The sequence below is a fragment of the Falco cherrug genome, chromosome 16, assembly GCF_023634085.1.
Source record: "Falco cherrug isolate bFalChe1 chromosome 16, bFalChe1.pri, whole genome shotgun sequence".
In the NCBI taxonomy this organism is placed as follows: domain Eukaryota; kingdom Metazoa; phylum Chordata; class Aves; order Falconiformes; family Falconidae; genus Falco; species Falco cherrug.
The window spans coordinates 4,046,091-4,073,030 of record NC_073712.1 but is presented as its reverse complement, the minus strand read 5'-3'; the positions used below and the strand labels follow the sequence as shown (position 1 = coordinate 4,073,030).

The window sequence follows — 26,940 nt, the reverse complement described above, 5'->3', positions numbered from 1 at the left end:
ATAAGGAAAACGGGACACACGGTGCTTGTGGGGAAAACAGCCCCGGAGGAGCCACAACCCGGGCACGTGGCTCCCGGGGAAACGTGAGGAACAGCCGATGCGCTCAGCAAGGTCAGGCGCGGCTGCTGGCAGAGGGGGCGCGGGGCCGTTTGTCAACTCCCCAACCTGCCCCGACGGCTGTTTTTGGAGCCAACGTCTGAAGCCTCGAGATTAACAGCGCAGGGTCCAAGCCCCACCCTGGAGCCGAGAAGCTCGTGTCCAGCCGGCATTAGGTAAGCGCGTGAGGAATGCAGCTTTCCTCCGGCTCACTCACGGAACAGCCCGTCCGCCACCCCCCGGGAGCCGGCAGCCTCAGCGCGGGAGAGGGGACCCCCATGGCAGCACCCGAGGGGGTGCGGCGTCGGGCTCAGGGCCGGTGGGCTCCGGGAAGGCACAACTCTGTGCTGGGGAAGTGAGAAACCCTCCTTTCCTACTGACCCACGGCTCGAGGGTCTTCAGCGGGGCTTCTCCGGCGTCAAACGCATCGCCTCGGTAGTGGCTGGATCCTTCTCTCCTCGCTTCGCCTGTTTTGACGAGCTCTGGAGGAGTTTATCTTCTTCTGCCCCTGAAGGGTTGGCCGGAACAATCGGGAAGGAAGGACAGAGATTGTTGTTGGGAAGAAAAGAGCTGTTGCATCAACTTTGTTTAGGGAACCAGGCTGAATTGACAAAACATTTTCCAAAGTGTTTCTTTTGACATTTCCCAAACAGAAGCATCCCGACTTTTCACTCAAAATGACCTTTCTGCTTAGATAAAGTGCCCGAAAAAGGGCTAAATAACCCCTCGGTGGCTGACAGGCAACGTGAAAAGAAAAATCAGGAAAGGGGAAAAGGTGCATTAACACTTGTATTTAATTGTAAAAAGTAAAAACTTTTTTTATTCTTCTTACATACAAATCTCATTTATTTACACACTTTACAGGCTTTTCCCAAGTATTTACAAAGTTTGCAATATATTAAATTATGACCATCCATAAAATTCTGCATTAAGTGCATATTTACATTCTTTTTTTTTTTTTTTGAATCCACCACTGAATTTATAGTGTTCAGCATTGAAACAGTCTTTATGCATATATAGCTTTACCTCCCAGCGCCCCTGAGCCTTTATAACACGGCTCCCCTCCCCGCAGACAAAAAGATAATGCTAAAAATAAATCACCTGTCACTTGTTTGAATGGCCAAAGCAAAGGGGAAGTCCAGCATCTCCCTTGTTTAACTCAGCAGGACAGTAAACCCATCCTTTACAAGGAGTTTCCTGAAGAGGCGAATATATAGTTCTACATATAAAATTTACGAAGAGGAGCAAATTTGGCTTGCAGGTAGCAGAAGCTCCACGTGCACCCACAAACAGCCTCACCCCCGAAAGTGTTTGGTTCCCTTGGGGACAGCGGGGCTAAAAGTGAACCACTGAGCCTGGGACTGGCCGATGTGCGAACGTCCTTGTCCCCAGCGGTGTCCCCGATGCGAACACGGGGTTTTGCAGGCAGGAGGATCACCCTCCCGCGATGCTGGCGTTCACACAGCTCACCCGGCTGCTGAGATGCTCTCCTGCCCCCACCTCCCCTCGCCGGGGCTGTTCCCACGCTGCGAGCCTGGCTGCTGCAGAGGCCAGCCCCAGAAGGGGGGTGCTTTGTCCAGCCCAGTAAAACCAGCTCCTCTGCCAGACCATTACAGCAAGAGGACTTGCAGGAGAAGCTAGGGCCCCCAGACTCTAGGGTTGGATTTCCTAGGAGAGCTCTCCAGGGCGCTGCAAAGGGAGTTTGAGGTTGGGATTTGTAGAGCTGCCTCTGGGGAATGAGTGTGTGCAATGCCAGCGAGGAGAAAAAAAAACAAAACAAAACAAAAAAATCAATAGAAACTGGCAGCTTGGTTCCTTAGGGGATGCTGATTTCCTGGTACTGAAGTAAATAATACTGCTCCTTTCTCCTCCTTTCAGTTACCCTGAGTTCAGGAACTAAGAGCAACGGTCAATGACCCCTGCTTTTCGCAACCAGCTTTAAACCATGATCCTCCTGCCCTGCCGATGGGCGACAGCCCAGCTTCCTACCCTGACAAGCAGCAAGATGCCCCCTCCGCACCCCTGCCCGCCGGGCTCTCCGGTGGGACTGACTCGCCGCACCTCGCCGGCGTGATTCCAGAGCAGCTTTGCAGCCTCCGGGACACGGGGTGGGCAGGAGCCCATCTCCCGGCTCACAGGCAAAGAGCTCTGAAGCACACAAACAGGTTTGGAAAAGCTGGGATGCACGCGTTGCCCGAGCCGGCCGGGGTGGGGAGTGGGGGGATTGTCCAAACCAGCACATGCGCTGGGACACGCACAGGTGCCAAAGTGGAGCTGAAGGCAAGGGAGCCCCCGAAGGGACACACACCCTCTGCGACTCACCCGATCGCATCTGCCGCCGCGATGCCAGAATAGCCACGCTCCCCCTTCAGCCTCGGCAGGCCACGAGGAGCTGCCAGGCTCCCTGGGGAAGTCACAGCCTCCCGCAGCCTTCGCAGAGGCTCTGTGAAGCTGGAGCTCTGGGTGAGGAAGATGAGCTAGGCTCACTCGCAGCTGTTTGGCCAAGGTGTCAATACGTCCTTTTGCCCATCCTAGTTTTGCCACCCCGGCCTCACGTCCCAGTTTTCCATCCCGGCTCCTCGCTGCATTGCAAGGCGGAAGGCACGAGCACTGCTTCTCTGGCAGCTGAAGACAGGAGCTGCTCTAGAAGCCGTGCTACAGACCAGGGCTCCGCACTCAGCGCTCAGGGCCAAAATCAGCTCTTTATCAGCAGGAGGATTGCCCTCCTGTTTTAGTTTAGCAGCTAATTCCTTACAGTTTTTGGAAGAGGAAGAGAAAATATACTGGAAGTTTAAAAACAAATGATGTAAACTCCAAAGGGAGCAAGGTTGGGACATATGCAATGTATCGCCTAGACACAGATCTGGAAACTTATGCAGAGACCATAAAGTGCACTTGGAAAGCTGATCTGCAAACAGTCCAGACTCACCATCTTCTGTCCAACCAGCTGCAACTCTTTGAGGGGAGAAGCAATACGTGAGAGCACTTTTGCTAAATAGGCACAAACCTGCCCTAGCCCCCCCCGCCACCCCCTCTCCCCCCAATCTAAACAGCAACCATAAATAGATCCATTTTCTCTGCTTCTTCCCCAAGGAGCCAGACGGCCACAATGGCTTAAGCGTGACTCACAAAACACAGGCGTTTCACAGACACTTGAGAATTGTCTCCGCAGCTCTTTTACAAGTTACATTCAAGGACACTTAGAAGTAACAGCATCGCCAAAGCACCCGCAGTCTCAGCAAGAATGGGTCCCGCGGGTTCTCTCCGTACGCATCTCTAACCCAGCGCTTCACAGAAATGGATCAGGTACAAAACCAGTAAGAGGTGAAATAACCTCGTCAACCTTTGAATTTGACTTGAGAAGCTGCCAAAGCGTAAATAGCAACGGTCACTAACGAGGCCCTAATTCTGCCATCACCAAACTCCCGAATTTCCATTAACTAAGATCCAGGCTTTAAGAGGAGGGAGAGGGGTGGCGTGTGTGTCTTGGCATGTACAAGATTGCATGTAGTGTCACACATGTAAAACACACCCCAAACATTAACATTACTAGTGGAAGTCTTACGAGTCCAATTCCCTTTAATATTTTGCTACAAATTAGGTTAGTCCTTTTCTGTCCCGAGAGAGTCAGACCCTCCCCCTTTGGTTCTACTAGATCTGCTGCGTGTCGGTCCCGTGTCGGTCCACTGCCGAGGGCCGTGCACACAGACTGACACGGGTGCTGAGGCTGTTCCCATTTTTTTTTTTTTACAGGAGAAAAACAAGGGTTATGCATAGAAACGTTTTGCAGAGTCAAGGCCTCACAGACTAAATTCTTTGGAGCAGGAACTGTCCTCTGCCTTATCCTCGTACAGGCACCAGACATGGTCATCCCACTTGGCAGTTTTGTCAGATGCTAGTAAGATTAGTACAGGGTTTGCTCCCATTCTCCTGGTCTTGCTCAAAACCAAAGGCTGGATAGACATTTTTCCAATCTGTCATTTTACGCGTACCTAAAATATTTACAGAAGAGGTTCTTGCTCCTGAGAACACAGTTAACTCGCTTTCAAACAAAACCCCTCCCAGTTCCATATTAACAAGTGTGAGAGTATGTCCTGAACCCCAGCTCTGGCCTATGAGTTCAGCCTGACACATCTGTAAATGATCTTCAAGAGCAGGATCAGACCCAAAGGATCAGACTTGGAAGGGACCGCAGCATCCGCAGCCCGCAAACACTGAACCCGAGCCTCTCTCAGGGCATTGGATAAAGCAGTGCTCAAGCAACAGGAAGCATGCGAAGGCAGCTTGGAAAGGACTCAGGAAAAACCAACGTTCGTTCTGAAGACACAGTTCCAGGTCTGGAAGGAGTCGATGCAAAAAAACCATGCCAGGGACGAGGAAGCTTTCAGGTGCTCCCGTAGGTACCCTGGGCCGGGAAGGCAGGCAGCATCTCTCAAAGCAAGGAGCACACGGAAAGGGTTGTGAGCCCTGGTGTCTTAGGTGCACAATCAGAAGATGGAATCAGAAGCTGCTCTGCACCCAGCCCCACCTCCATCCCGAACTACTGCACTCCCAGCACCAGCACCACCAAAACGTGCATCGGTATTTTTATAGGAAAGGAGGTGGAGGAGAAAAACCAAACCCACAGTTACCATTTGACTCACTCACAACCTGCTGATAGAGAACCACAGAAGAGTGATCACAAGACACAAAGAAGAGGCCTGAACAGATTCTTTTGGTACAAGAACGACGCAGTGGGTGAGGGTCTCTGCCCCTAGGCTGCAAGGCTCACCTCAGCCCTGGAGCACGGAGCTGAGGTCAGCTTTGCGGGGTACACCACCGAGGCACACAGCTATGTACGCGGTGGAGAGAGGGGGTGGAGTTGGGACACATCACCAATTCATTCCCTTTGTAGAGCTGGCCCGACAAGACAGGCTCAAAGCTTCCTCCTCAGGAGGAACGTACACAGAAATGTCACCCGCCCCCTCCACTCCCAACCCCTCCCCGCGACGTTTCAGAAGTGCCATAATCCACAAAGGACACAAAGTGAATCTCATCCTGAGAAATCCCTCTGCTGCTCCTGGAAAAAACCCTTCGCTGCAAACCCAGGGCTTACCTGAGGGGACAGGGAAGGTCGTGAACAGCTTTAGCTTCTCCCAAAATACATTTGAGGAAAGGCAAAGAATTACCTCAAGGGTCAGGAAAACAGTCATTTTTAAACACTGTAAACATGCAGGGTGGCAAAGCTGCCTGCCCCAGTTGCCCCAGCTCGCTCTTTTTCAAGATGTTGCCTTGGCTTCAAAGCTGAAAGTCTTCTTGTCCTGGGAACAGCTCTGTTTTCCCACCCCACCATCCTTAGCTAGCAGCTCCATCACAAACCACTGCCGGCTCTGTCCCTCTGGCCACGAAGCTCATCGTCCAGTAATCCGCGCTGGCGTAACCTTTGGAAGATGCAACGAAGAGGCCGTATTAGAGGAATCCAACCCAGGCTTAACGACTGCTCACATTTCCCGTGAAGTGCTGCGGGTGTGCAGCAGCGCTCTGCAAAGACCCAGCGCTCAACGACACACTGGGTTTGGGACGCCCAGCAGAGCAGCCCACACTGCTCGGTTTTCAGACTGAGCATCCCATGGCATCCCACTGTTTGTGTTCCACTCCCAGTCCAGAATGATCACTCCTCCGCACTGTGACAAGCAGGCACGCACCAGTTTGGAGGCGGGAAGGGCACACACCACCTTCTCAGGTGTCAGAGAAGCCTCAAGCCGTCTCCTGACTCCAAGAGATCTCCCAGACCCCGCACGCTACAACACCGGTACTCACCCAAATCTCCAGCTTCCAGCTCCACCTTGAACATCTCACAGTGTCCTCTGCACTCGTCCAGAGGCACGACGGTCAGGGTGAGCTGTCCACTTCCAACAGCAAAGAGGCTGTGCAAACTGTAGCTCTGGGGCAAGAGGAGAATATTTCAAAAGCCTCGCCAGCTTTTCTCGGGTCGGTCTGATCACACAAGGGGGAGTCACTGCCCTGCAGCAAGGCGAGACAGCACAAACCACGGGGTTCTGCTCCCCCAGTTGCCAGCAGATCACAGCTGAGGTCGGCTGCACACAAGGGTCCTCCTCCCCTCTTCTGGCCAAGGCAATGCAGGCCCTCCACCCCCCCAAAGCCCACAAAAAACGGAGGAGGAGATCAGGCTAGAAGCCTGAAGTGTCACTACCTTCAGTGAAATGCCTTTACGGCACGTATCTCAGAATGGGCGAGACACACTGCCAGCAACGGCTCCTCAAACGCAACTCTTACATGAATTCTGCCCAGCTGTGCACAAAAAGGCCACCCCCTCCACCAGCCACAGAGGAATCCCAGGACATAAACGTGAACGCAGCTGGGACACCACACAGGCATCTCTAAGTGCCGAGGGAGATGGGCACGGTGCACCACCCGCGCTAAAACCAGACACAACTTGTGGGTGGTACGGCAACCGTGAGATGCCACGTTACGCGGGAACGGACAGAACTGGCACAGCCCTAAACCCTCCTTGCCAGGATTGTATCAGCTGGAAATGTCTTGCAAATCCCTCAGAGGCTTGGGACTTCTGGAGGACAACTCAGAGATAAGGAGATAATGCCTCCGGGATGAATTTCTCACCTTATTCCCCAAATCTGGATGGCGGATGAGGAAGCAGCTCTCCAGGGACACTGTCTTGGGGAAGGAGAGCAAAGAGGAAGCGGGGAAAAGTTCCTGCAGAATCCGAGTTTTATTCACAGATTTGTTCCTAGACAAAACAAAGCGACCCATGTTAAAGAAGTATCACGCAATGATATTGCTTGTATTTAAAAGACTGCTTTCAGAGATCAAAATTCTTCACAAATATTCATGCTTGATAAACAGCATGACAGACTAGCCCCAGGAGCTAGGAGCAAAATTCAGCCTCTCAGCTTCTAAACCTGTGCTCCTTCACATCTTCCTCTCAGCACCTGCAGCAGGACCACGTAAACAGGGAACAAACAGATCATGATGGATGCCTAAACTTAACTTCCCTGCTCTCTTCCCTTAAAATGATCCGAGTTATTGATCGGATCCATTAGTTACAAAAGATGCAGAGAGGTGGCATTGCACGCAACCGTAACTGAAACCACATGGCAAGGCGGGGGCAATCAAGTCTATTCTCCCGGCCAGGGAATGTAACTGGAAAAGCCAGGGTGGGGCTTGTTATTTTTACATCTCTGTCTAGTGGCTTGACGTGATTAATACTGCTGTACCCTGATCATCTACCACTGCTGCAGTCGAGAAGTGCAGCCAGAAGATCCCACCTAAACGTTAGCCAAAGCACAGGCTCCACCATGCCCTTCTCCAGGTCTGCTCGGACACTGCTCCTCTGCTCGTGGGGATGTGCCAGGGAGCCCGCTCCGCACCAGGAGGCACCTGCCCACGTTACTTCTCACCCTTCTCCCCGTGAAAAGACTTTGCTACCACGCTGGATTGCCCTGCGACCTTACAGACCCCCGAATTGTTCACGTCTTGTAGCCACACTAAAATCCCTTAGCAAAAAGCTTTTAGTCAACAGGGGATCAGGATGAGCGTTGGCTGTTTTTTTCTGTGTGAGAACCAAGCACAAATTGCAGGATCCCCTAGCTAGTTACTCCTCAGTGTTTTGTAGAAGTCATGGTATCTCTTCTCGGTTGACCCTAATGGTGGAGGATTTCCACTGAGCAGACACAGTTGATTAGAAATGTAAACCAGTTGCCTCAGGTGACCAGACCACAGCCCAGATGATTAAGCTATGGCCTGAAGAACAGGACCAAGCACTCAGTCACTGGGATATTTTTGTCTTCTAAGGGGAGCAATACATGAGTCCCAGCCACGACACTCCATTTTTAGTGCAGAAGCCTTCTCCTTGGATCCAACCAGTGCCAGCAAGCAGCCAGAAGCCTGTAACCCACTCCTCTTCCCCCTCTCTCCAGCTAAAGTGCTGCAAAGAGCCTGGGCACCGTGCAGAAAGGATGTATACATCCATCATGTGTTTTGTCTTTGACTCACCAGGGAAAGAAAAATGGGCAGCTCCACAATTCAGCTGAATTTTCTTCTATTATAACCTCTGACAGTTCTGGATCCTGGGACTGAAAATGCTTCAGTTCTTCATAGGAGAGACGCTGCCCCGTCTTAAACGACACAAAACAAAGATAAAAGCTGTACACCTCGGGTTCCTCCCTGCTCCCATTTCCATCCTGCCAAAGAACATCCGAGAGTGACAGCCATCTAGATTGCTAAGTTTCCAACCACGACGGTAATTAGTCAGAGGAAAAACCTGCTACAGATGCAGTGAGCTCCTCACCCCCCGACATCTTCAAAGTGGCTCTAAACGTCTTCTTAGATTGTTTATTATTATATTATATATTAGAATGTTACTTAGATTGTTTAGATTGCTCAACCAGCAGTTTGAGTTTGTGGTTGAAAATACTGGGCAGGAGTCTTTGGCTGGTGCTCTTCAAGAGTTTGGACCAATTATCCAGCCTTACAAATCTATGCGTTACCTTGATTAGAAAAGGCTGAGACCTCTGGAGCTTTTCTGATAGTTCTCCAAAGTCTGTCACTATCTGAAGGCTTTTCACAGCAGAACAGACTGTGCAGTTTGCAGGAAGCGTAGAAGCGTTCTGTCTGCAACCTGCTGCCCACCAGTCCTGGCATTCTTGGGAAGAAACAAGAGAAACATGTTTAATAAGATCAAAAATGAAATGGAAAGGAGACAGACTCGATGATAAACTCATTATCCCTGACATGAAACATTAAGATTTCTTACAGCTTCCAATGGCTGCAAGTTACTCAAAAAGAGCAAGCTTCACCGGGCAGGGAGCTCATCGCTGAACGTTTCCAGCACAGGCTGAAGGTTTTGGAGATGTGGCTCAGGGTTGTGAGAAATGGGAGAGCTTTATGGAAATTCCACTTCTCTGTACGTTTCAGGCATACAGGCTAAGCTACCCTTTCATTATCGGTGGCAGGATGTCAACCACCATATATAGTGCAATTAAACTGAAACAAGTCCGCAAGTAAAACAGCAATCCAAACATGTTATCGAGGAGACACCCAGACGACAAAAAAGAAATCCAAGTTGAAAAGAGCAACTCTTAACACGGTTAGCACTGGGGCCATGAACCCTGCTAAGATACACCTGAAACCACTACCCTCCCCTTCACCTATGCGTTAATTAAGAAATACTCTGTCCCAGGCAAAGTTTGCCCAGTCCGTGACATGCGGAAGATGCTGGGGAATGCAGAATTTCCCCAAAATGTGCTGCTGCTGTTTTCATTCACCCCGTGCAGTGACTTGAAGACGAAATGGGGACAAAAGTCCCAGCACGAGGAACCCCTGGACCACAGCTATATCCATTTTAAATTCCAGAAATTGTTGTTACACCCTAATCAGCTGAACCGGCCTACAATGAACACTGCAGATACTTACACCCTCAAAAATGCAATTTTTATGTGAAACCATGACTTGCTGCCTATATCCTGCCTCCTTCCTCCAGCTTAACAGCCCTCCCAGCACAAAAAAAGTCAGTAAACACGGACAGAAATGACATGCTGCAGCACTGAATGAACAGGACAAGGGCCAATAATGCTGAATGTCCCACGTATTTCTATCCGAAAGGGTCTGCAGGAGCAGCTGCCACACCTAACGGACGTGGCTGTCATTTTGTGGCAGTGATAGCCCTGGTTCTGCAGCCTGAATCCGACAGGGAGATGTTTAACTCGAGCAGTGGCAGCAAATCCACCCAAGCACTTGATCTGTCAGGGCAGGTTAGGAAAAACCCAAGGCTCAGGACACATCTCACATGAAACACCCAGAGATCTGCCATCACAACAGGCCTACCCGTCCTGTCCAGTGCCAGCACATTTCAAAACAGCTCGTCTCCCTGACATCACTGCAGGCCACCCACTTGGGAAATGGAGTGGATGGGAAAGGGAAGAAAGAAGAGACAGCGAAGCCTGTCTAAAAAATAAAGTTGGGAAATGAGGATGCACAGCAGCTTTGCAGGGGGAGAAAAAGACCACGCGCAGCCTGCCTGTTACTGCCGCTGCGGTTTCCAGCCATGCTCATGCTCCTGTGCGTGGGTAATAACTCATGAACAGCACTTAACAGGAAAGCTGTTGCCTTAATTTTCCCTCCGACATCTGCAACAGACAACGAGGAATGTTACAGAGGATTTAGGTTCATTGGAACGTAACAATAAAGAGCAGATTTGGGATTCGCTTTGCTTTTTTTCTTTCTGAATATTTCCAATCAACTCCCAAATGCTGCATTTCCCACCCTACTGCTGGGATAGGGACTGAAAAGGATCAGGATATAATTCCTAGCCTTTCTGGAAGACGCGTCTACACTGCTTTCAGGGAAAGGGGTAAAAAGGCAAAACAAAGTGTAAAATCCTTATTGCAAGCAGAAGTCCCACTCTCATGAGAAACTGCTCCAACGTACTTTCCCTCCCTGCTCACAAGAGAAAAAAGAAAATCTTTGTTCCATTGCCTGTAGAAAGCTTCAATTTTACAACAACAAAAAAACCCTCAACTCACAAAAAACAGCTGGTCAGTGACAGGAAACAAAAGGCTGAAAGATCTCACCAGAGGAAGGGCAGTTGCCATGAAGAGACCAAGAAAACATATCTTATGGTCTGTCATCATACAGGGAGCAGCAACACTGTAATTTCTCTCTGGGCAAAATTTAGAAACCTCATCCCAGAGCGTTAAGCACAGCTGTCCCAAAATGTTTCTCTCTGGGCTCAGGGCAGTACCCCACGTAACGGGATGCTAATCAGCTTGACAGTATAGAGCTTGATTCCTTTTTGAGCTAGGCTGGGATATTTGCATTCTCAATTGCTCAATTCAGGAGGTTATTTCTTTTCCCCATGAATAACCCAAGCGGAGCACAGTTGAGACGCATTTCAAATGCCGCAAGTGGGGTTGTGGGATTTTTTTTTTTTTTTTTTTTTTTGGTAATTAATCTTTTAGATTTATTGTTGAGGGTGTTAGTCTGTGCACCAGCATGTGTGTGACTGGCATGACAAGTACGGGCAGCGAAAAGTGCCTGCCCTTCCCAGGGAGGGAGGGAGAAGAGGCTGCGCACAGAGGAGAGGGCATGCAACCGCACACCGGGGACCAGAGCAGGAGTTTTACCAAGGATGCTTATTCTCTCTTTCGATTACCCTCCCTGCATTCCTTTTACATTATCACCCTGCCCAGACACCCTGGGGGATTATTTTGGTTGGAGTCGGGCGCGCTGTCTGCGTGCACAGAGTCTGCTTGGAGATTGAAAAGAAAGATGCACTCCTCATCCCAGTGCAACCATCACACGATGGTTCCATCCACTCACAGTCAACCATTAAAGTGCTGGGCGTGTGCAATGATCCCTGTGGAGTTTGAGCGCAGGGAAGCAGCTGCGGTACGGACACGTACAACTATCCATTACGCGACAGAAGCACGGGCCAGTCCCAACTAACCTCCTCTCCACGCTTGTGCTTCTGCACCCCTTTTCTGAGGGGCAGCTTGCAGTTTGCGAAGCCGAATCTCAGTTCCCCACTGGTCAGACCCACCTGGTTATTTGCTTTTACGCTTTATTAGCTCTCCAGAACAAGAGCTGTCTTCTCCTCTGTGTCAGTAGAGCTCCTGGCAGAGCCAGGCCTGGGGACTTCCAGCTGCTAACACAGCACAGACGAAGAGATAACAACTTTCCTTAAAATCCGTCTATGATTAATGCTAGAAGGAGTTTATGACTGTACTTTCCACTATGCAGAAAAATAATTTTCAACTTACAATCAATTTAAAATGAGCACCCCGCCCTTCTTGGCCATTTTCACAGAGGATCTCCCAAGTTTTTGGCTGTCCCCAGAACTAGAGAGGGGTGTGTGCACACAACCCCAGAGATGCTGGGTGTGGATGATCAGATTGGAAGCTGAGAGGTTATGGAGAAGACCTGGCCCTGCTTCTGCCCGTTGCAGTGAAGCAATAAAACTTATGGAAACTTGCCCACATAGATCTGAAAGCAGGATCTCAGCAACAGCCCTGGTCTCTTTAGGGACCATATGGAGGGCGAAATACCAGTCTGCCACCACAGCAGGTTCAAAGGGAAGCCCTGTAGCAGGGTGAGATTTTGCTCCTGCAAGACACACGGAGCCAAGGGCTGCTCCCGAACCTAACAAAGTGCTGAAAACAGAAAACCTCCTGCACGTAGAGCTGCAGGTGCTGAGGCAGCTTGCTGGCTCCCCACCGAGCTGGTTTGCTCCCCAGCGCACAGGACAGCAGGCAAGCGACAGCTAGGTCCGCACAGGAAAGTCTGGTCCAGGGGAAGGGAGAACCCCCCAGGATTTCACCACCACCAGGTCTTCTGTCCTTCCAGGCTGCTGCTCCAGTCACCCCCAACAACTAGAAGAAAGCTCCCCAGAGGGCTGCCTAATGCACTAAACAGCTCCACAGTCCACAAAGGTTGGTTCCAGATCCCTGATTCCTCTTTCTGAGAATGATGCTATTCCCCAGTCCCACCGCATACCTCACTAGGGATCGGTGCTAGGAGATTTGAAGCAACTTCTGCAAGACTAGGATGAACCTGGGGCTCCCACGGAAGACCAGTCTACGCGCTGGATATTCACAAGACATCTTTCTGTCCTTTCTGGTAGGTCCATTGTACAAGACTGGCTGTTTGTTCCATTAACACCTACAACACTTTTGGACTGTCCCTCACAGGGTCCAACGTGCCCATCGAGAACTACAAAAATACTTGTCATCAGGGTAGATCTGCAGGCTCTCCAAAAGCATGACCGACCCTACACTGGCCAATTCAAAGGTAAGCTCAGGATGGGGGTGGGCTCACCCAGGCCCAACCCAGTAACTCATTTATGGCGCTGCACTGACAGCTACAGCCCCATTCCTACATGCTAGATCCGACGATGAGAAGATGCCGATTTCCACTTTTACATTATCTCCCTACAGCCGCACGTTCGTAAAAGTCAAGGGATTTGTCAAGATGGATCTGAAGAGACCCTTCAAAGGGAGGGATTAAGGCCTCAGCCTACCCTCTGCTGCCTGTGACCGTACCTTCCCCTTGGCCAAAGGGACCCTTTATGGATGTGCATCTGACAGTGGGATACTTGCCTCCTCCATTCATTTTCATAGCAGAAGCCCAACCACAAGCTGGTTCTTATGGCTGACACAGGGCAGAGCTGTTTAAGAGTCATTCAGTCCCACCTGTAAGATTCCCAGTAGCCTGGGCTGCATCAAAAGAAGCGTGACCAGCAAGTCGCGGGAGGTGATTCTCCTTCTCCACTCTGATCCCACGAAACCCCACCTAGTGCACCGTGTCCAGCACTGGGATCCCCAACATAAGAAGGGCACAGACCTGTTGGAGGAAGTCCAGAGGATGCCACAAAGATGACCAGAGGGATGGAGCACAGCCCGAGTCAGGCTGAGAGAGCTGGGGCTGTTCAGCCTCTTGAAGAGAAGGCTCCAGGGAGACCTTACAGCAGCCTGCCAGTACCTAACGGGGCCGACAAGAAAGCCGGAGAGGGACTTTTTGCAAGGGCATGTAGTGACAGGACAAGAGGAAATGGCTTTAAGTTAAAAGAGGGTAGATTTAGATTAGATATTAGGAAGAAATTCTTTACTGTGAGGGCGGCAAGGCACTGGCACAGGTTTCCCAGAAAAGCTGTGGATGCCCCTGGACAGGGCTTGGAGCAGCCTGGTCCAGTGGAAGGTGTCCCTGCACACAGCAGGGGGTTGGAACTAGATGATCTTTAAGGTCTCTTCCAACCCAAACCATTCTATCATTCTGTGATATGATTCTATGACAAAGGGCCCACGAGATCCTCAGTGCTCTGATGTCCAATTGCTATCATCACAGAAGGGCTGCAGCTCTCCCTCCTGTTGGAAATACCTAGTTTCCAGATGCTGGATTTTACAGTGCTGTTTTCCATTATTTTAAGGACAGGGATTTGCAAGGTCTAGCCCTTAACCTTAAAGTGAAGTTGCAGCTCATAACCTACTGCTATTGCTTTGACAGCCAAATATGCAGGCCAGGCTGTTCTTGCTCCTGAGAGATGACTAGCCACCTGCCGAGTCGGGACCACTGCAGACTTACAGATACTGTACTCCTCAAGCAGACAGCTTGCTACTTGTTGTGCTATGCCATTACTACATGAGTATCACCATGCCCCCTTTCCCAGACTTTACAGAAAGATAAAACAGCGTTCTAAAAACTCAAAAGCAATTTAGACATCCATTCGTGATCACAATCTACAACATGGGTAAATCTCATCGTTCTCACTTTACAGATGCAGAAATTAAGAGCTCTGTAGTTACCGTGTGGCACAGTTCAGAGGAGATACTCAGTGCACTTTGCTGCAAAAACAACGCTTCCCAAGCTCCATCTTGCTGAAATTCTTCACTAGGTTAAAAATTAATTTGATCATTTATAATGTCATGTCAAAGTCAGGCTAAACTGATGGGTTCTTGAGCAAGTCAGACAGGAATCATAAGGAGAGCTTATTAATTACAGTGTGGAAGTCCTGATTAAGGAATGCATCACAGCGGGGTTTTAAATATATACTACAAAGAGAGTCCCTGTTCAGCACAAGGTCCTCACCACTTCCTCACGCTGAACTTTTTTGTAGCTCTGAGTATACTGAATATATTTATGCCAGGAGAAGAAAGTGCCTCCCAGTTTGGTTCCTAGCATTTTTAGGAACAGCTAGCAACAAAATAACAGCTACAAATAAACCCATCAAGAAACCCCTATTTTTGTTCTGGGTAAAAAGTCAACAGCTCCAAGAAATACTCATTCATCTCACTAATGGGTAACGGCTGGTCAAACAACCAAAGGATGATTAGTCAATCTCTAGCAAAGCACAGAAATTATTTTGATCCAATGAAACATTGTGAAATCAAGTCTGCTCAGCCTAGCCCAAGTCCACTGGGGAGCAAGAACATTATTTCCAGGAGAAATCTGCACCTACCAATCTAGAAAACTGAAGGCAGGGACCAAGCTGTCAGGAAAGCCTCCAAAATCCACTCCAGCCTGCACCTCTGGTTACATGCCCTAGAAGACAGCTTGTGCTGATCTGGCAGTGTCTGCGTGAGCAATCTGGCTTGGAGGAACAGCAGGTTTTGGAAACAAACCCCTCCCAGCTGCCGCCACTTGCCTGATGGTGGCTTCAGTCTGTAAAAGGTTTGAAGTCTGTGTGTCACTAGCGCAAACAAAGCTCTGCTAGGCTGCTAAACACCTCTGCAACAGGCCACGTACAGCACACACACTCTGCAAGTGAGGAAACAAGAAATTCTGGAGCCATCAAGACATAGAAGCAAAAGGAAGAGTTTTTCATGTTCCGGATTACCACAATGATTTGTAGTTAGTTTACTATCAGCAAATCCAAATAAACAGTCCACAGGCTGAATGGACGCCAAAGTAAATGAAAACAGCTTGGCACCAGCCTGCCCTGCAAAGTCAGCCTTTTTCTTTTCCCCCTGCTTTGAACGAGCCAACACACATGCCTGTTGGTCACTCTCAGGTTATATTATAAAAGGGTTGTTTACACACACAAAAAAAAGATCAGATAAAGCAGCAGCTGTACGGCGATGGGAAGGAGTCCTGCACGGTGCTGCAACGCACACCATGCTCAAAACGCCTCAAAATGCTCCAGGCCCCGGAGCGGGTGCATGAGAATATGCATGAATGCAAGAGCAAACCAGCCTGACTTTACTTAGGGGGAAAAAAAAAGAAAAAAGCTCCTTTGTGAGCAAGAGGAGAAGGCCGCGCTGAAGGCAGCAAGAAGTTCGAAATCAGATCCTGCTTTACCTCCCAAGCAGCCCTGTGCAACCCTTCCACTCCGAGCGGGCCCCATGTTCCTTCGGCTCACGCATCACCGAACCCAGCAGGTCAGACACAGCCTGGGCTGGCAGGCTGGGGAAAGGCTGGCTGAATACCTGGGTGCTCCAGAAGCAGAAAGTCCACCCTCGTGTAAGGCAGGCGTGCTGGATGCTCCCTGCCTGCGCGGAGCTGCGCCGAGGATAAACACACTTAGGGCTACAGTAAGAGGGGAGGAGAGTGCGAAGTGGAGAGAAGCATGGCTGGCCCATCGCAGGCTGCCTGCAAAGGGTTAAGATCAGAAAGAAGACAGGAGCTGGCCAGGTGCCAAGGCAAGCCTCCAGCTAAACTGAAGGCGGCCAGCCAAGAGGCAGAGGCTGCTGTCTTCTCCCAGTAACCCAGCCTGCTCTGACCAGTCCCCACAAACAGCTCTCCCACCCAGCAGGCTGTGACAGTGACAGGCCATTTACAAGGTGTTGCTTAAACACAGCTCCTCCAGTTGCGTTCCTTTCTCTAAAACAGATTGTGTATAAAATCCATAAACATGATTTTAGCCCTACTGGTCTAGGCAAAAAGGAGTGAGCCTTTAACACGAGGAGCCTTTAACACGAGGAGCCTTTAACACGAGGAGCCTTTAACACGAGGAGCCTTCTGCAAGCTGGGGGGTAACTTGCGCAGGATCCTTTTTCCAACACCGAGATACACGTGTGCTTGTGTCTGAAGTTAGGTGTGCTGAGTAGCTACTGATCCGGCTGATTTTGAACCGTGTAGGAGTACGCGTTCAGGGCTGGGTCTCATTATTAGAAGCCAAGTTGGATTTTCCCCGAGGTCACTACAAACCTCTACTATCAGTACGATGCACTGTTGGACGAGAGCCTGTTTGCCACTGACCCACCCGCAGGTTTTCGAGCTGCAAGGACCGAATTTACTACGGGCAGAAACACAAGTTAATGTCAGAGCAACTTAATGCTCTGCTCATCGTGTCATTGCTCTGTGCGGCTGGCAGGGAATGGTTATCAACCAGCTGACATTCAAATTCATATTTAGATATTAAGAAAGCTATGAGGATGTCACACAGTTGGGAAAGGAAGAACCACTCGGTCGAGTGACCATCATCGTCGTTTTAAAAGAGAAAATCCCTTTTCCTTTGGCTCTGATTACTAAAGGCTTGGAAAGCTCATGATTGCTTCCTAATACTCGCAGGGAGAGGGAAGCATTTGTACCTGCCCTTTGCACCAGAGAACTGCCACACAGAGGGAACAAGTTGTCTGTCCCAGCTTATGTCAGAGAGGAGAAGCAACCCCAGTTACACAGGTCCTACTTTCTCCTTGGAACAGCACTACAAAGCCTTGAGTTAACCGATGTGCCCACCCCAAATCCACCGTGTTCCTTACAACAGGTAGAGCCCAGAGGTCTGCAAACCCACCGCCTCCCTGGGGGCTGCGGGAAGCGCTGATCCTGCCGGCTATCAGCTGCGTGCTGCAGCGGCGAGAGGCGTTTCCCCCCGCCCCGAGCAGGCAGCATGACCCAGCACTGGGGCTTACACAAGCTCTGTGTAAACACAAGCTCAGGAAGAGCAAATGCAAACCACATTTCCACAGAACTTTTCCCCAGCTGAAGGGACCTGGGTTCCTAGCCCTGGGAAAACAGCTGAAAAAGAGGCACAGACGCCAAACCCAAGGGTCTAAGAGTCATCTTTGAAGAAACAAAGGGTGGGAACATTCGTTTTAATATGGGAATTGATCTGGGGGAGAAAGCCAGCAAGCAACAGAGCAGAGACAGGCAAAAAGGAAATTTACTTTGGATTTAATCCTACAAATTTAACGCAAGAGAGTGCTTTGCGGACGCTGCTCCTCACCTCGGCTGCTCAAAGGTCCACCCACAGCCACCAGCAGACAGGCAGCCCTTGTCATCCACAGCCCGGCTCTTGGGATGGAAGGGACGAGGATGAAGGTGAGAGTGCAGGCAGGTCACCCCGAGACAGTGGGAGAGAGCAGCAGTATCCTCCACCCCTGCTCCTCCCAAAGCCTCACCGCCACTCTAACGTGGGGCTCTGGCTCTCGGGGGAAACCAGGCATCTGAGCTCCCCTTGTTCTGCAACACAAACCTGGCTGCTCAGCCCACACCTACCAGGGGAGCAGGCTCCAACCTGCAATCCCGGAGACAGGAAAGCTGCCCCGAGCCCACTGCTCCCCGAGCAGGCTCGGGGGGGACAGCAGAGCCCCAGACTGCAGCCCCACGCAGGCAGGCTGCCCCTGCCCGCCCAGGCGCTTCAGGCTTGGAGGAAACGGCACGGACCACCCGTGCGCCCACGCTCGCTATGGCCAGGCTTTGTCTGCACCACGTCGGGCGGCGTGGCCAGGGGAAGTCTGCCAGCACTGCCGGTGGGCCAAGGCAGCCTCCAAACTGCTAACAGGTGGCTTTCAACAGGAACAGCCCAAGCTGGATTTGAACTGGTGCCCAAGCACAGAAAGCTCCAACTTTCGTCCTCAGCCCCCTCACAATTTTCATCTACCAGGATCTACATAGAGAAAGGAAGAGGAGTCTGCACATCGAGTCCCTTCGTTAGCGGTTTTCTCTGCTGCTCAGTCTCCCTGCACGAAACCTTCTCCTATGGAAGCATGATTCAGAGAACGCCAGACCTGCCTGCAAGACCTCCCAGCCTTATGCTCACATCAACAAACACGATGGCGAGAGGCAGCTTTACGCCTTCCTTCAGCAGGCCCCAAGGCCAAAATCAAGGGCAAAACGTTACATCACGCACAAGGCAGCGCTGAGAGCGAGCCTGGGAGCCCACTCCGCCTCACGCCATGGAACTCCCTCTCCTGGGTCTGTGCTGGATGGCTTTACCACAGCCCACTCAGCAGCAAGCCATGAAGTTGACACCGGTGCCGCTGGGACAGTCCGGTGGCCACAGCTGCCTGCCAGGAAGCCAGGACATGAGGGATTCCCACAGGAATCCAGCCAAGGTTCAGGCTGGGTGTCGCACTCTCCCATTCAAACAACCGGGGTCTAGTCCAGTTCCTTTTGCTGAGGCAGGATCAAAGTTCCCCCAGCCATCCGTAGCAAATCTGCTAACTGGGACATGCTGTGGTTTCCACCACAACTTAATAGTGGTTGGAAAAACAAAGCGGACGCTGCCCTGTCCCCTTCGTGCCTCCCCTCCTTTCCCCACAGCTGGCTTGCTGCCCACCCAATTGCTCATCACTTCAGAACATTTCCAGGACTTGTTTAAATGCATATCAAATCCCTCGTGCCTCCACAACAACCTCGCATCCTTCCTTTCCATCCATCCTTCCCCTTCCCCCTGCTCCTTTGGATGCTCCCCAGTCTCCTCCCCATTCAGCTGGTTTTCCCATCAGTAGCCCAGACTTGCTCCTGCTCTTCTTTAGCTTCCCAGCAAGACACCCGTGATTTCAGGCAGCCCTTGTCCTATAAACTTTTTGCTGTCCCAAGGAACCTCCCCGGGCTCTCCCCGTCCAAGGCGGCCCTGCAGCATCTGAAGGAAGAACCTGTAAACTTTCCGAATAAAAACTCACTGAACAAATACAAGCATTCAAGTTCCTATTGGCTTCCTTCTCCATACAGAAGCAGAGGGGCGTTCGCTCCTGTCAATGCTGAAACGCAGTAGATAAGCAGGCTACTCATGTCAAGCGGCTATCAGAGCCATCTCCTCGCCTCTGTTTTTTCCTCCCTGCGAGAGATCCCAGTGTACAAGGAAGGAAAGGAACAATGGGGATACCCCGTCCCACCCATACGAACCCAAGTCAACCCAAATCCCACGTGTCAGCGGAAGAGAGGGAGACACACAGTGAAAATGCAGGACGGTGCTGGCATTTCAGAGCGCCTTTTTGAGCGATGGCAGGAAGGTCAGAGCCAGAACAGACAACTCCAACACAATGAACTGCTGAAGCTAAATATAAACCCGTCAAGGGCATGGATACAGGAGTTTGTTTTTACAGTGAGCCGACAGTTGATCAACACTGTGCCACATCCCTGCTCAAAATAATTCACAGCTTTATCATTACTGACAGTCTTTGTATTTTATCAGAGAGGCGGTGTCCATGCTTCCACCCATTTGCCAGCCTAAGTCAGTGGAAATGATTAACTGAGAATGAGAAATACTCAAACTTTTCCATTTCTATTATGCCAGTCTAGGAAAATCTATTACATTCCTCTCCCTTGATGGGACCACGTCATTAGGGAGCCACTTATCTGCCGTCCACACACACCTATTACCCTTAATGTTACGTTAATGGCTATGAACACCATAGCTCTCCAGCCCACGGTCCCTTCCCAATGCGCCACCTGGCAAAAACTATTTTTCCATAAACCCGGGTCACATGTTGAGGTTTCTACACTTTGCTCACAGACACCAAGATTTGGTTGATAAAACTGTTTTTGCCTGCCTACTCAGAAAAAAATAAAAAAAGGTGACATTTACCCAGCACAGCTATCGCGGTATGATTCTCAGAGCTGCAGAAATTTTGAGAGGAAGGGGAACTCTTGTGGAAGAAAAAACCTGAGGTGTTAAAAGCAAGGAAAAGAGAATGTGCAAGAACAAAATTATGAAGTTAGAGATAAAATATGCTTCAGCCCCAACGAATGGAAGGAAAGAGCCCTAGCTAGAATTCAGGATGCTATTTTTAAGTACAGTGGTAGGAAAAGAGAAAACCATGGTGCCATGCCAGTAACACACTTGTTATTCGGTGCTCAGGGAGACACTCAAATGATTTGCATGGCTGGTATTTAACTTGGTATTTCTTGCTAGGCTTATGTTACAGCAGAGAAATAATTTCCTTACTCTCGAGCATGTACTTCTTGGCAATAGGCAGGGAGAGCAGCCGGATGTGACCGATGAGGGAGCCCCAGGCATGGACTCTGGAGAGCGGAGCTTCAGGCGGCAGCGGGCTGTAGGGCTGGATCACGAAGTAAACAGTCAGCAAGACCAATCCCAGTGTGAGCAGGCCCTGCGAGAGAAAACAGGCACTTAATTAATTATACCGCAGTGAGGTGATGCATCTCCAGACCAGGACACACCTCCTGGCTGGTATCAAAGGGTTGTGGCTGGGCGCTGCAAGATGAACGCTCCAAATTTTTGCTGTGGCTTCTCACTCAACTGCAAAGCTATTTACGTACACCGAGTTGTCACACAGTTTTATTGTTAGGGCTGTCCAAGGACAAAATTAAGCAGCCTTCAAACCCAAGCCACACAACTCTTCGTATATTTTAGCACTGCAAATAATCCAGCACCAGAGCAATGAGGATTATCTCCAGATAGTTCCAATTCCTCCCACCTAATCAAATAAAAGCTTGCACTTCTGCCATACCTCTTGCACAAGGATTTCAAGGCTTTTTGCAAACATCCGTTGAGCCTCGAAACACTTTGGCAGAGTTGGCACCAGCTCCCTCCTCCATACCAGAATCCCAAATAAGCCTTAAAAAAGATGACATGATGCATTTCTGCCCCTGGCCAAAGTCAAAGTGAATCAACAGCAAAAACAAGAACAGAAGCCTAAAGTTCCCCTTTCCAGTTTCCTGTTCTGCCTTGTTTTACAGCTTTTTATAGGATGCAAGGAAGAAGGCTTGATTTTTTTCCTAAATAGAAACCATTGTGTTGATTTTGTAAAGACAACACTAAAATATGACTAAGTATTATGCCAGGGGAAAGGTTTTCAACCTTGCAGCAAGCATCTCGAACCTACATAACAATAGCATCCCTTTCACCCACTTTGCAAAACTTTTTACAGCGCCTTTTGGTTAAAGGTCTCAAAACATTTTTCTAGCACCAAGCATCACGGCAGCAGGTTTATTTTATAGACTAGAAGGAGAATAAAGACAGGCAGAAACTTGTGACAGGGGTAGAAACAGAAACTTCATTATTCAACCTGAACTTTAAGAATCTCCTCCTCTCCTTGCATTTCCACTGAGGGTGCTGACACAGAGAATCTTTGCCTGAAGAATCAATCCAAGTCTCGTTCTTTAATAATTTAAGGAGAGGAAGGTGTATTGACATGCAACATTTTCAGCACACATGAGCAATTTCAAATCCTGGTCAGCTGTCTTCTGTTTTCAAACCAGCTTATGGGATGAAGGAAGGAAGCTACGCTTCACAGCCACTTCACAGCTTTTTAAATAAAGAACTCAGAAAAATTCTTCAAGAAAATGCAATGGGAAATAAAAGGCTCAGGTGCAAAAGGAGAACTCCATCCCACCAACGGCCTGTGCATGCACAAAAGACATCTTACCTTGTAGAGAACCACTAAGATAGGGTATCGTGGAGGTCCCCTTTGGGGTTCGTTTCTTTCTAAAAGTTGCTTGATGAATTTCTCAATGGCTTTTTCTGACATCCCACACTGGTGGCCAGTCTGCCTCACTAGATTAATTGTCTCTGATAGCTTGTCATAAATGCTGAGCTCATTGGCTGAAAGCTCCATGGCCTCCGATGAAAAATCCCTGCGGAGAGATTCAGTACGTTAACAGAAAACACACTCCAGCCGTACAGCTCAACACCAGCACGTGCAGAGAGATCACAGGAACATCACAATGTCTAGGCAAGGAGGAAGGCTTCTCTGGAGCAAACCTGTTGGCAGCCAAAGGCAACAATTTAGCTGCAATCCCAACAGTCTCTGTGGGTTCAATATCTCCTGGGGACTGAAAAAAGCCGTGAAATTTCCTGACAAGAGAAGAACCGACCAAGATTCGCAGCTTATGTAAATGAACAACGCTTCCCAGAAATCAATGAAACTCTATTTATTCATCTATTCCAAACGAATCCGTCCCATAAAGCAATTACTCACCAAGTACAAGAGCCAGCAATACAAAGCAGATCATCACACACAGCAGCCAAGCTAAGCTCTCCTGGGCTAGAATTTTAGTCGCTTATTTTAACGTAGATTTGTTTTCATTAAATCCCCTGTCAGCAATAGGAACAGGACAGACAAATAAGCAGTACGCATGGGGCAAAGTTCAACAGTTTACAATTTGTTTAAATTTTCGCAACCTATGTCCAGGCCAACTGATTATTGAGTAACAGTAACACGATAGCAGCGTGCTCCGCAGGCAATGAAAGCTCCGAGGTTCCTCCGAAAGTTTGCCTGCAGGTCATTCACGTGCAGAAATGCCACATAAATACCGCAGCAAGAACTGCACTGTGAACGAGACGCAGAGACAAAATGACATTTGATAGCAAATCATTTCCCACCATGAAATTTCAACAGGGAAGCTTGTAAGAACACACCTATGAGCGATCGACATTAAGATGCCAAAAAAAGAGATGGGTTCGTCCACCACTCTGCCTGTCTGCCACAAAGGCAGAGCCTCGTGATACCATGAGCAGCAGATGGGCTGAAGAAAAGATGCAAAGGAATTGCTGGACAAGCTACTAGCTGCCAATATGAGAATCCCCTTGTTAAGAGAGATGTTTTGCCTTGGAAAAACACTGCTGCGAGAAAGGGAGCATCTATGAGGTCTTGCTTTACAACCCTTGTTTCTGAGCTGGGAAAACTCTAACCTGGATCAAACTGGGACAACTGAAACTTTCTAGGGAGATGGAGTTTAGCAGTGCATTGCCCTGAATGCAGAGACTGAGGACCATCACGTAAAAACACCAGAAGCGTGATCGAGGCACCCAGCTCACAGCTGTAAATGGAAATCAGGCCCCTGTCCCCCTTTTCCTCTAAATACTACCCGACACCAGGAACCAGCTCCTCAATCCAGTGTGTTGCTTCACCCGATTCCCCACCTTGCTCTGTGAAGTCTGTTGATCCACTGCAAGAATCGCTCCCACAGGACAAATCAGACATAAACGTATGTACGTATATATCAAGAAATAAGATTCTCTTGTTTCACCATTGTTTCTCAACCAAACTTGGAATCTGATTTACCTTTAAAGAACTGGCCGATGGCTCCCCACCTAAACCATGGGCTCCTACAAGTCAGAACTCAAGCAATAGCATTTTTAATATCTTTTTTTCCTGCAACGCTAGGGTGTAGTTTCAGAAAAAAACCCCACCCAAAACCCAGACACTTTTCAACAGGACTACCAGCTTCAGCAATTGCTCCTCTCCCCCAAGATCAGCTCCCTGTTCTGCTCTTGCACATTTGTTTGTGTGGTCACATGGTGAACCAGGTCAGGAAAATCATCTGGCTGAAAAATAACCCCTATTTGTTTGGTCAGCAGCTGCCTAAGCATCCAACTCAAGCAATTAATGTCAGATGTTATATTAACATTAGTGTCAAATTTCTAGCCATAGCCTTAGAAACACCAGAGGAGTAAAATGCCAAATTAAAACCAAACCTAACCCCAAGCATGCAATAAGAACACGCTGCACTACATTGCCAGGTTAATTAGCTCCTGGCCCTGCTCTACTGACATTCCTTGCATTCCATGCAAATATTTGTCCCAGATCTTACCACCTGAGCAGCCCCATGGGCTAGCAAAGCTGTCTCAGAGCAGGTTTGATCAATAATATCTCATTATGGATTGTAAAGTCTCCAAGGCAGAGACCGTTTCTTCTCGTCTGTAAAGCACCTGGCATGCACTTGACTCTATAAAAACAATATATTGCTTTACTAACTCTTTCATCCATGCAATACCCTGATTCCTAGAACAAGCAAAAGCCAGCACATCTGCACAATATTAAATACCTTCCCCGCCCCCCCCAGTTTTTATGATTACTCTAGTTGCCTTGACGCTGCAACTGGCACGCTGACCGGTCTGAAAGGTTATCTAGCTTCCTCTGGCTCCCGTGCGCCAAAGCTTTCGCTTGTGAAGCTCTCCCATACCGAATTCCAGCAGATTCAGCAAGCTTCCCCTGCTCGCAGGATCCGCCTGGAACCACTTAAAACAATTATCCCTACGGAAACGCCATCAAACACGACGATTTCCCCCTTTCCAAACAGCAGGAGCATCCTACTACAATAAAACACTGGGATACATCCCAGTTCTCCCCGCCTCTACATTCGTATTCAACTCTGAGCAAACACCTTTGCAGATAACGCTAAAAACCCAACGCAGCTCAGCAAACTCGAGAGCAACCCACATCCTCAGCCAGGCAGTAAGGCAGTGGGCTCCCACATTATTTTGAGAACAGATGAAGCCTTAAAAAACCAACAACACCCCATTCTATCCCTTCCTATCACAATACAAGCGAGAAAATAATAACAACAGGCTACTGTACCCGCTTCCCCGCCGCAGACACATACTGAGTGAGTCTTATCCCTCGCGAACAGCAGCCCCTCAGAGACAGGCCTTTTGTGCTGGGGAACCCATATGTTATCGCCACTTTTTTTTTTATGAACTCCACCACCCTCGGAGGAACAAGCAGCTCTGGCTGCCAAGAGGAATCGCGGCAGCTCTGGGCCTGAAGGATTCTGGCCCAAAAGGATTTCTGCCGAAGGAATCTGGCCCCAAAGATCTCGGCCCGAAGGATTCTGGCCCCAAGGATTCTGGCCCCGAGGATCTCGGCCCCAAAGATTCTGGCCCCAAAGATCTCGGCCCCAAGGATTCTGGCCCCAAGGATCTCGGCCCCAAGGATTCTGGCCCCAAGGATCTCGGCCCCAAGGATTCTGGCCCCAAGGATCTCGGCCCCGAGGATTCTGGCCCCAAGGATCTCGGCCCCGAGGATTCTGGCCCCAAGGATCTCGGCCCCGAGGATTCTGGCCCCAAGGATCTCGGCCCCGAGGATTCTGGCCCCAAGGATTCTGGCCCCAAAGATCTCGGCCCGAAGGGTCTCTTGCCTGAAGGCTCTCAGCCCCGAGGGCCCCGGCGCCGAGGATCTCCACCCGAGGGCCCAGTCCACCCAAGGCCCGGCGGGTGTTACCCAGGCTTTAAAAAGCTAAATATTCAGAGCGGATGGCTGTCGGAGGAGTCTTTAAAAGGGCAAGCTCGCTCGCCCCGCTGGCGAACCTGAAACAGTCTAAATAAAAATATCCTCATCTGCCTTAGCACCGCTCCTGCCGCCCCCTGGCCCTGCTGAGGGGGGCCTGGTCCCAGCCCGGGGGGAAGCCCCTCCGACCCCGCCACAGGCCCACGGCATCGCCCTTAGTTATCTCTGAGGCCGAGGAGCTCCAGCCAGGATTTAAAAAACTATATAATAATAATAAAAAAAAAAACCGAAAAAATTGAAGCACAAACCAGCCCCCACCCCCGCAGCTGGGCGCCTGGCGAGGGCGTCGCTGAGGCCCGGGCAGCCCCCGCGGGCCCGCGGAGCCCCCCCAGGCCCAGCCCCGGGCCCAGCCCGCCCCGGCGCTCCCGGCACCCCCGACCCCCGCCCCGGCCCCGGCCCGGCCCCGCCGCCTCCGGCCTCACCCTGTCCCCGCCCGGCGGCTGCCCCGCTCCGCCGCCCGGCTCCGGGCTCCTCCCGCCCCGACGGAGGCGGCCGGGGGCGGGGCTGCGCCGCTGCGTCCCGCTTCCGCCTCCGCCCGGCCGCCGGGGGCGGCACCCGGGGCTGCGCGCACCCCGGAACCCCCGCACCCGGACCCTGGGCACCCGGAGCCCCGCACCCTGAGCACCCCGGAACCCCCGCACCCGGACCCTGGGCACCCGGAGCCCCGCACCCTGAGCACCCCGGAACCCCCGCACTCGGACCCTGAGCACCCCGGAACCCCCGCACCCGGACCCTGGGCACCCGGAGCCCCCGCACCCTGAGCACCCCGGAACCCCCGCACCCGGACCCTGGGCACCCGGAGCCCCCGCACCCTGAGCACCCCGGAATCCCCGCACCCCCCAGCACCCTGAGGCTCCCGGGAACCCAGACCCCCCCTCCTCGGCACCCTGAGACCCCCAGCCCCATCACCCAGAACACTCCCCATCACCCTGAGCCCCCCAGGCACCCAGACACCCCACCCACCCACCCCAGCATCCAGACCTCTCCTCCAGTGGCCCTAAGACCCCCCTAAGGCCCTAACACCCACCAGACCCCCTGAGACACCCAGCACCCACCTGAGCCCCCAGCACCAGCCTGACAGCTCCCCCCCACCCCACAGGCCCCCCAGACCTCCCCAGGAATGCTAAGAACCTGCCAG

General features: G+C 50.7%; 1 protein-coding gene across 2 annotated transcripts; it reads right to left on the bottom strand.

Annotated features, from left to right (window-relative positions):
• Positions 1–872: 872 nt before the first annotated feature.
• C16H6orf89 (chromosome 16 C6orf89 homolog) lies at positions 873–26,298 on the bottom strand. 2 transcript variants are annotated; one of them, XM_055728048.1, is made up of 8 exons: positions 26,225–26,298; positions 22,161–22,368; positions 20,717–20,882; positions 8,604–8,758; positions 8,110–8,231; positions 6,718–6,844; positions 5,896–6,019; positions 873–5,516 (listed from the first exon to the last, which is right to left on the bottom strand). In XM_055728048.1, exons 2-8 carry the CDS (start codon positions 22,347–22,349, stop codon positions 5,431–5,433), a joined length of 969 nt encoding a protein of 322 aa, XP_055584023.1. In that variant the 5' UTR covers positions 22,350–22,368; positions 26,225–26,298; the 3' UTR covers positions 873–5,430. The 2 variants fall into 2 exon arrangements, with proteins under 2 accessions (XP_055584023.1, XP_005447078.2); XM_005447021.4 differs by lacking the exon at positions 26,225–26,298 and adding an exon at positions 22,713–25,360.
• Positions 26,299–26,940: the final 642 nt, after the last annotated feature.

Bases quoted from the DNA above. Each gene is read 5' to 3' on its own strand.
- C16H6orf89 (XM_055728048.1), bottom strand. From the start codon at position 22,349: ATGGAGCTTTCAGCCAATGAGCTCAGCATTTATGACAAGCTATCAGAG. The intron at 8,759-20,716 runs GTAAGGAAATTA...TTTCTTCCCAAG, and splicing joins CAAGAAGTACATGCTCGAGA to AATGCCAGGACTGGTGGGCA. The intron at 8,232-8,603 runs GTAACGCATAGA...GTGTCGTTTAAG, and splicing joins CTCAGCCTTTTCTAATCAAG to ACGGGGCAGCGTCTCTCCTA.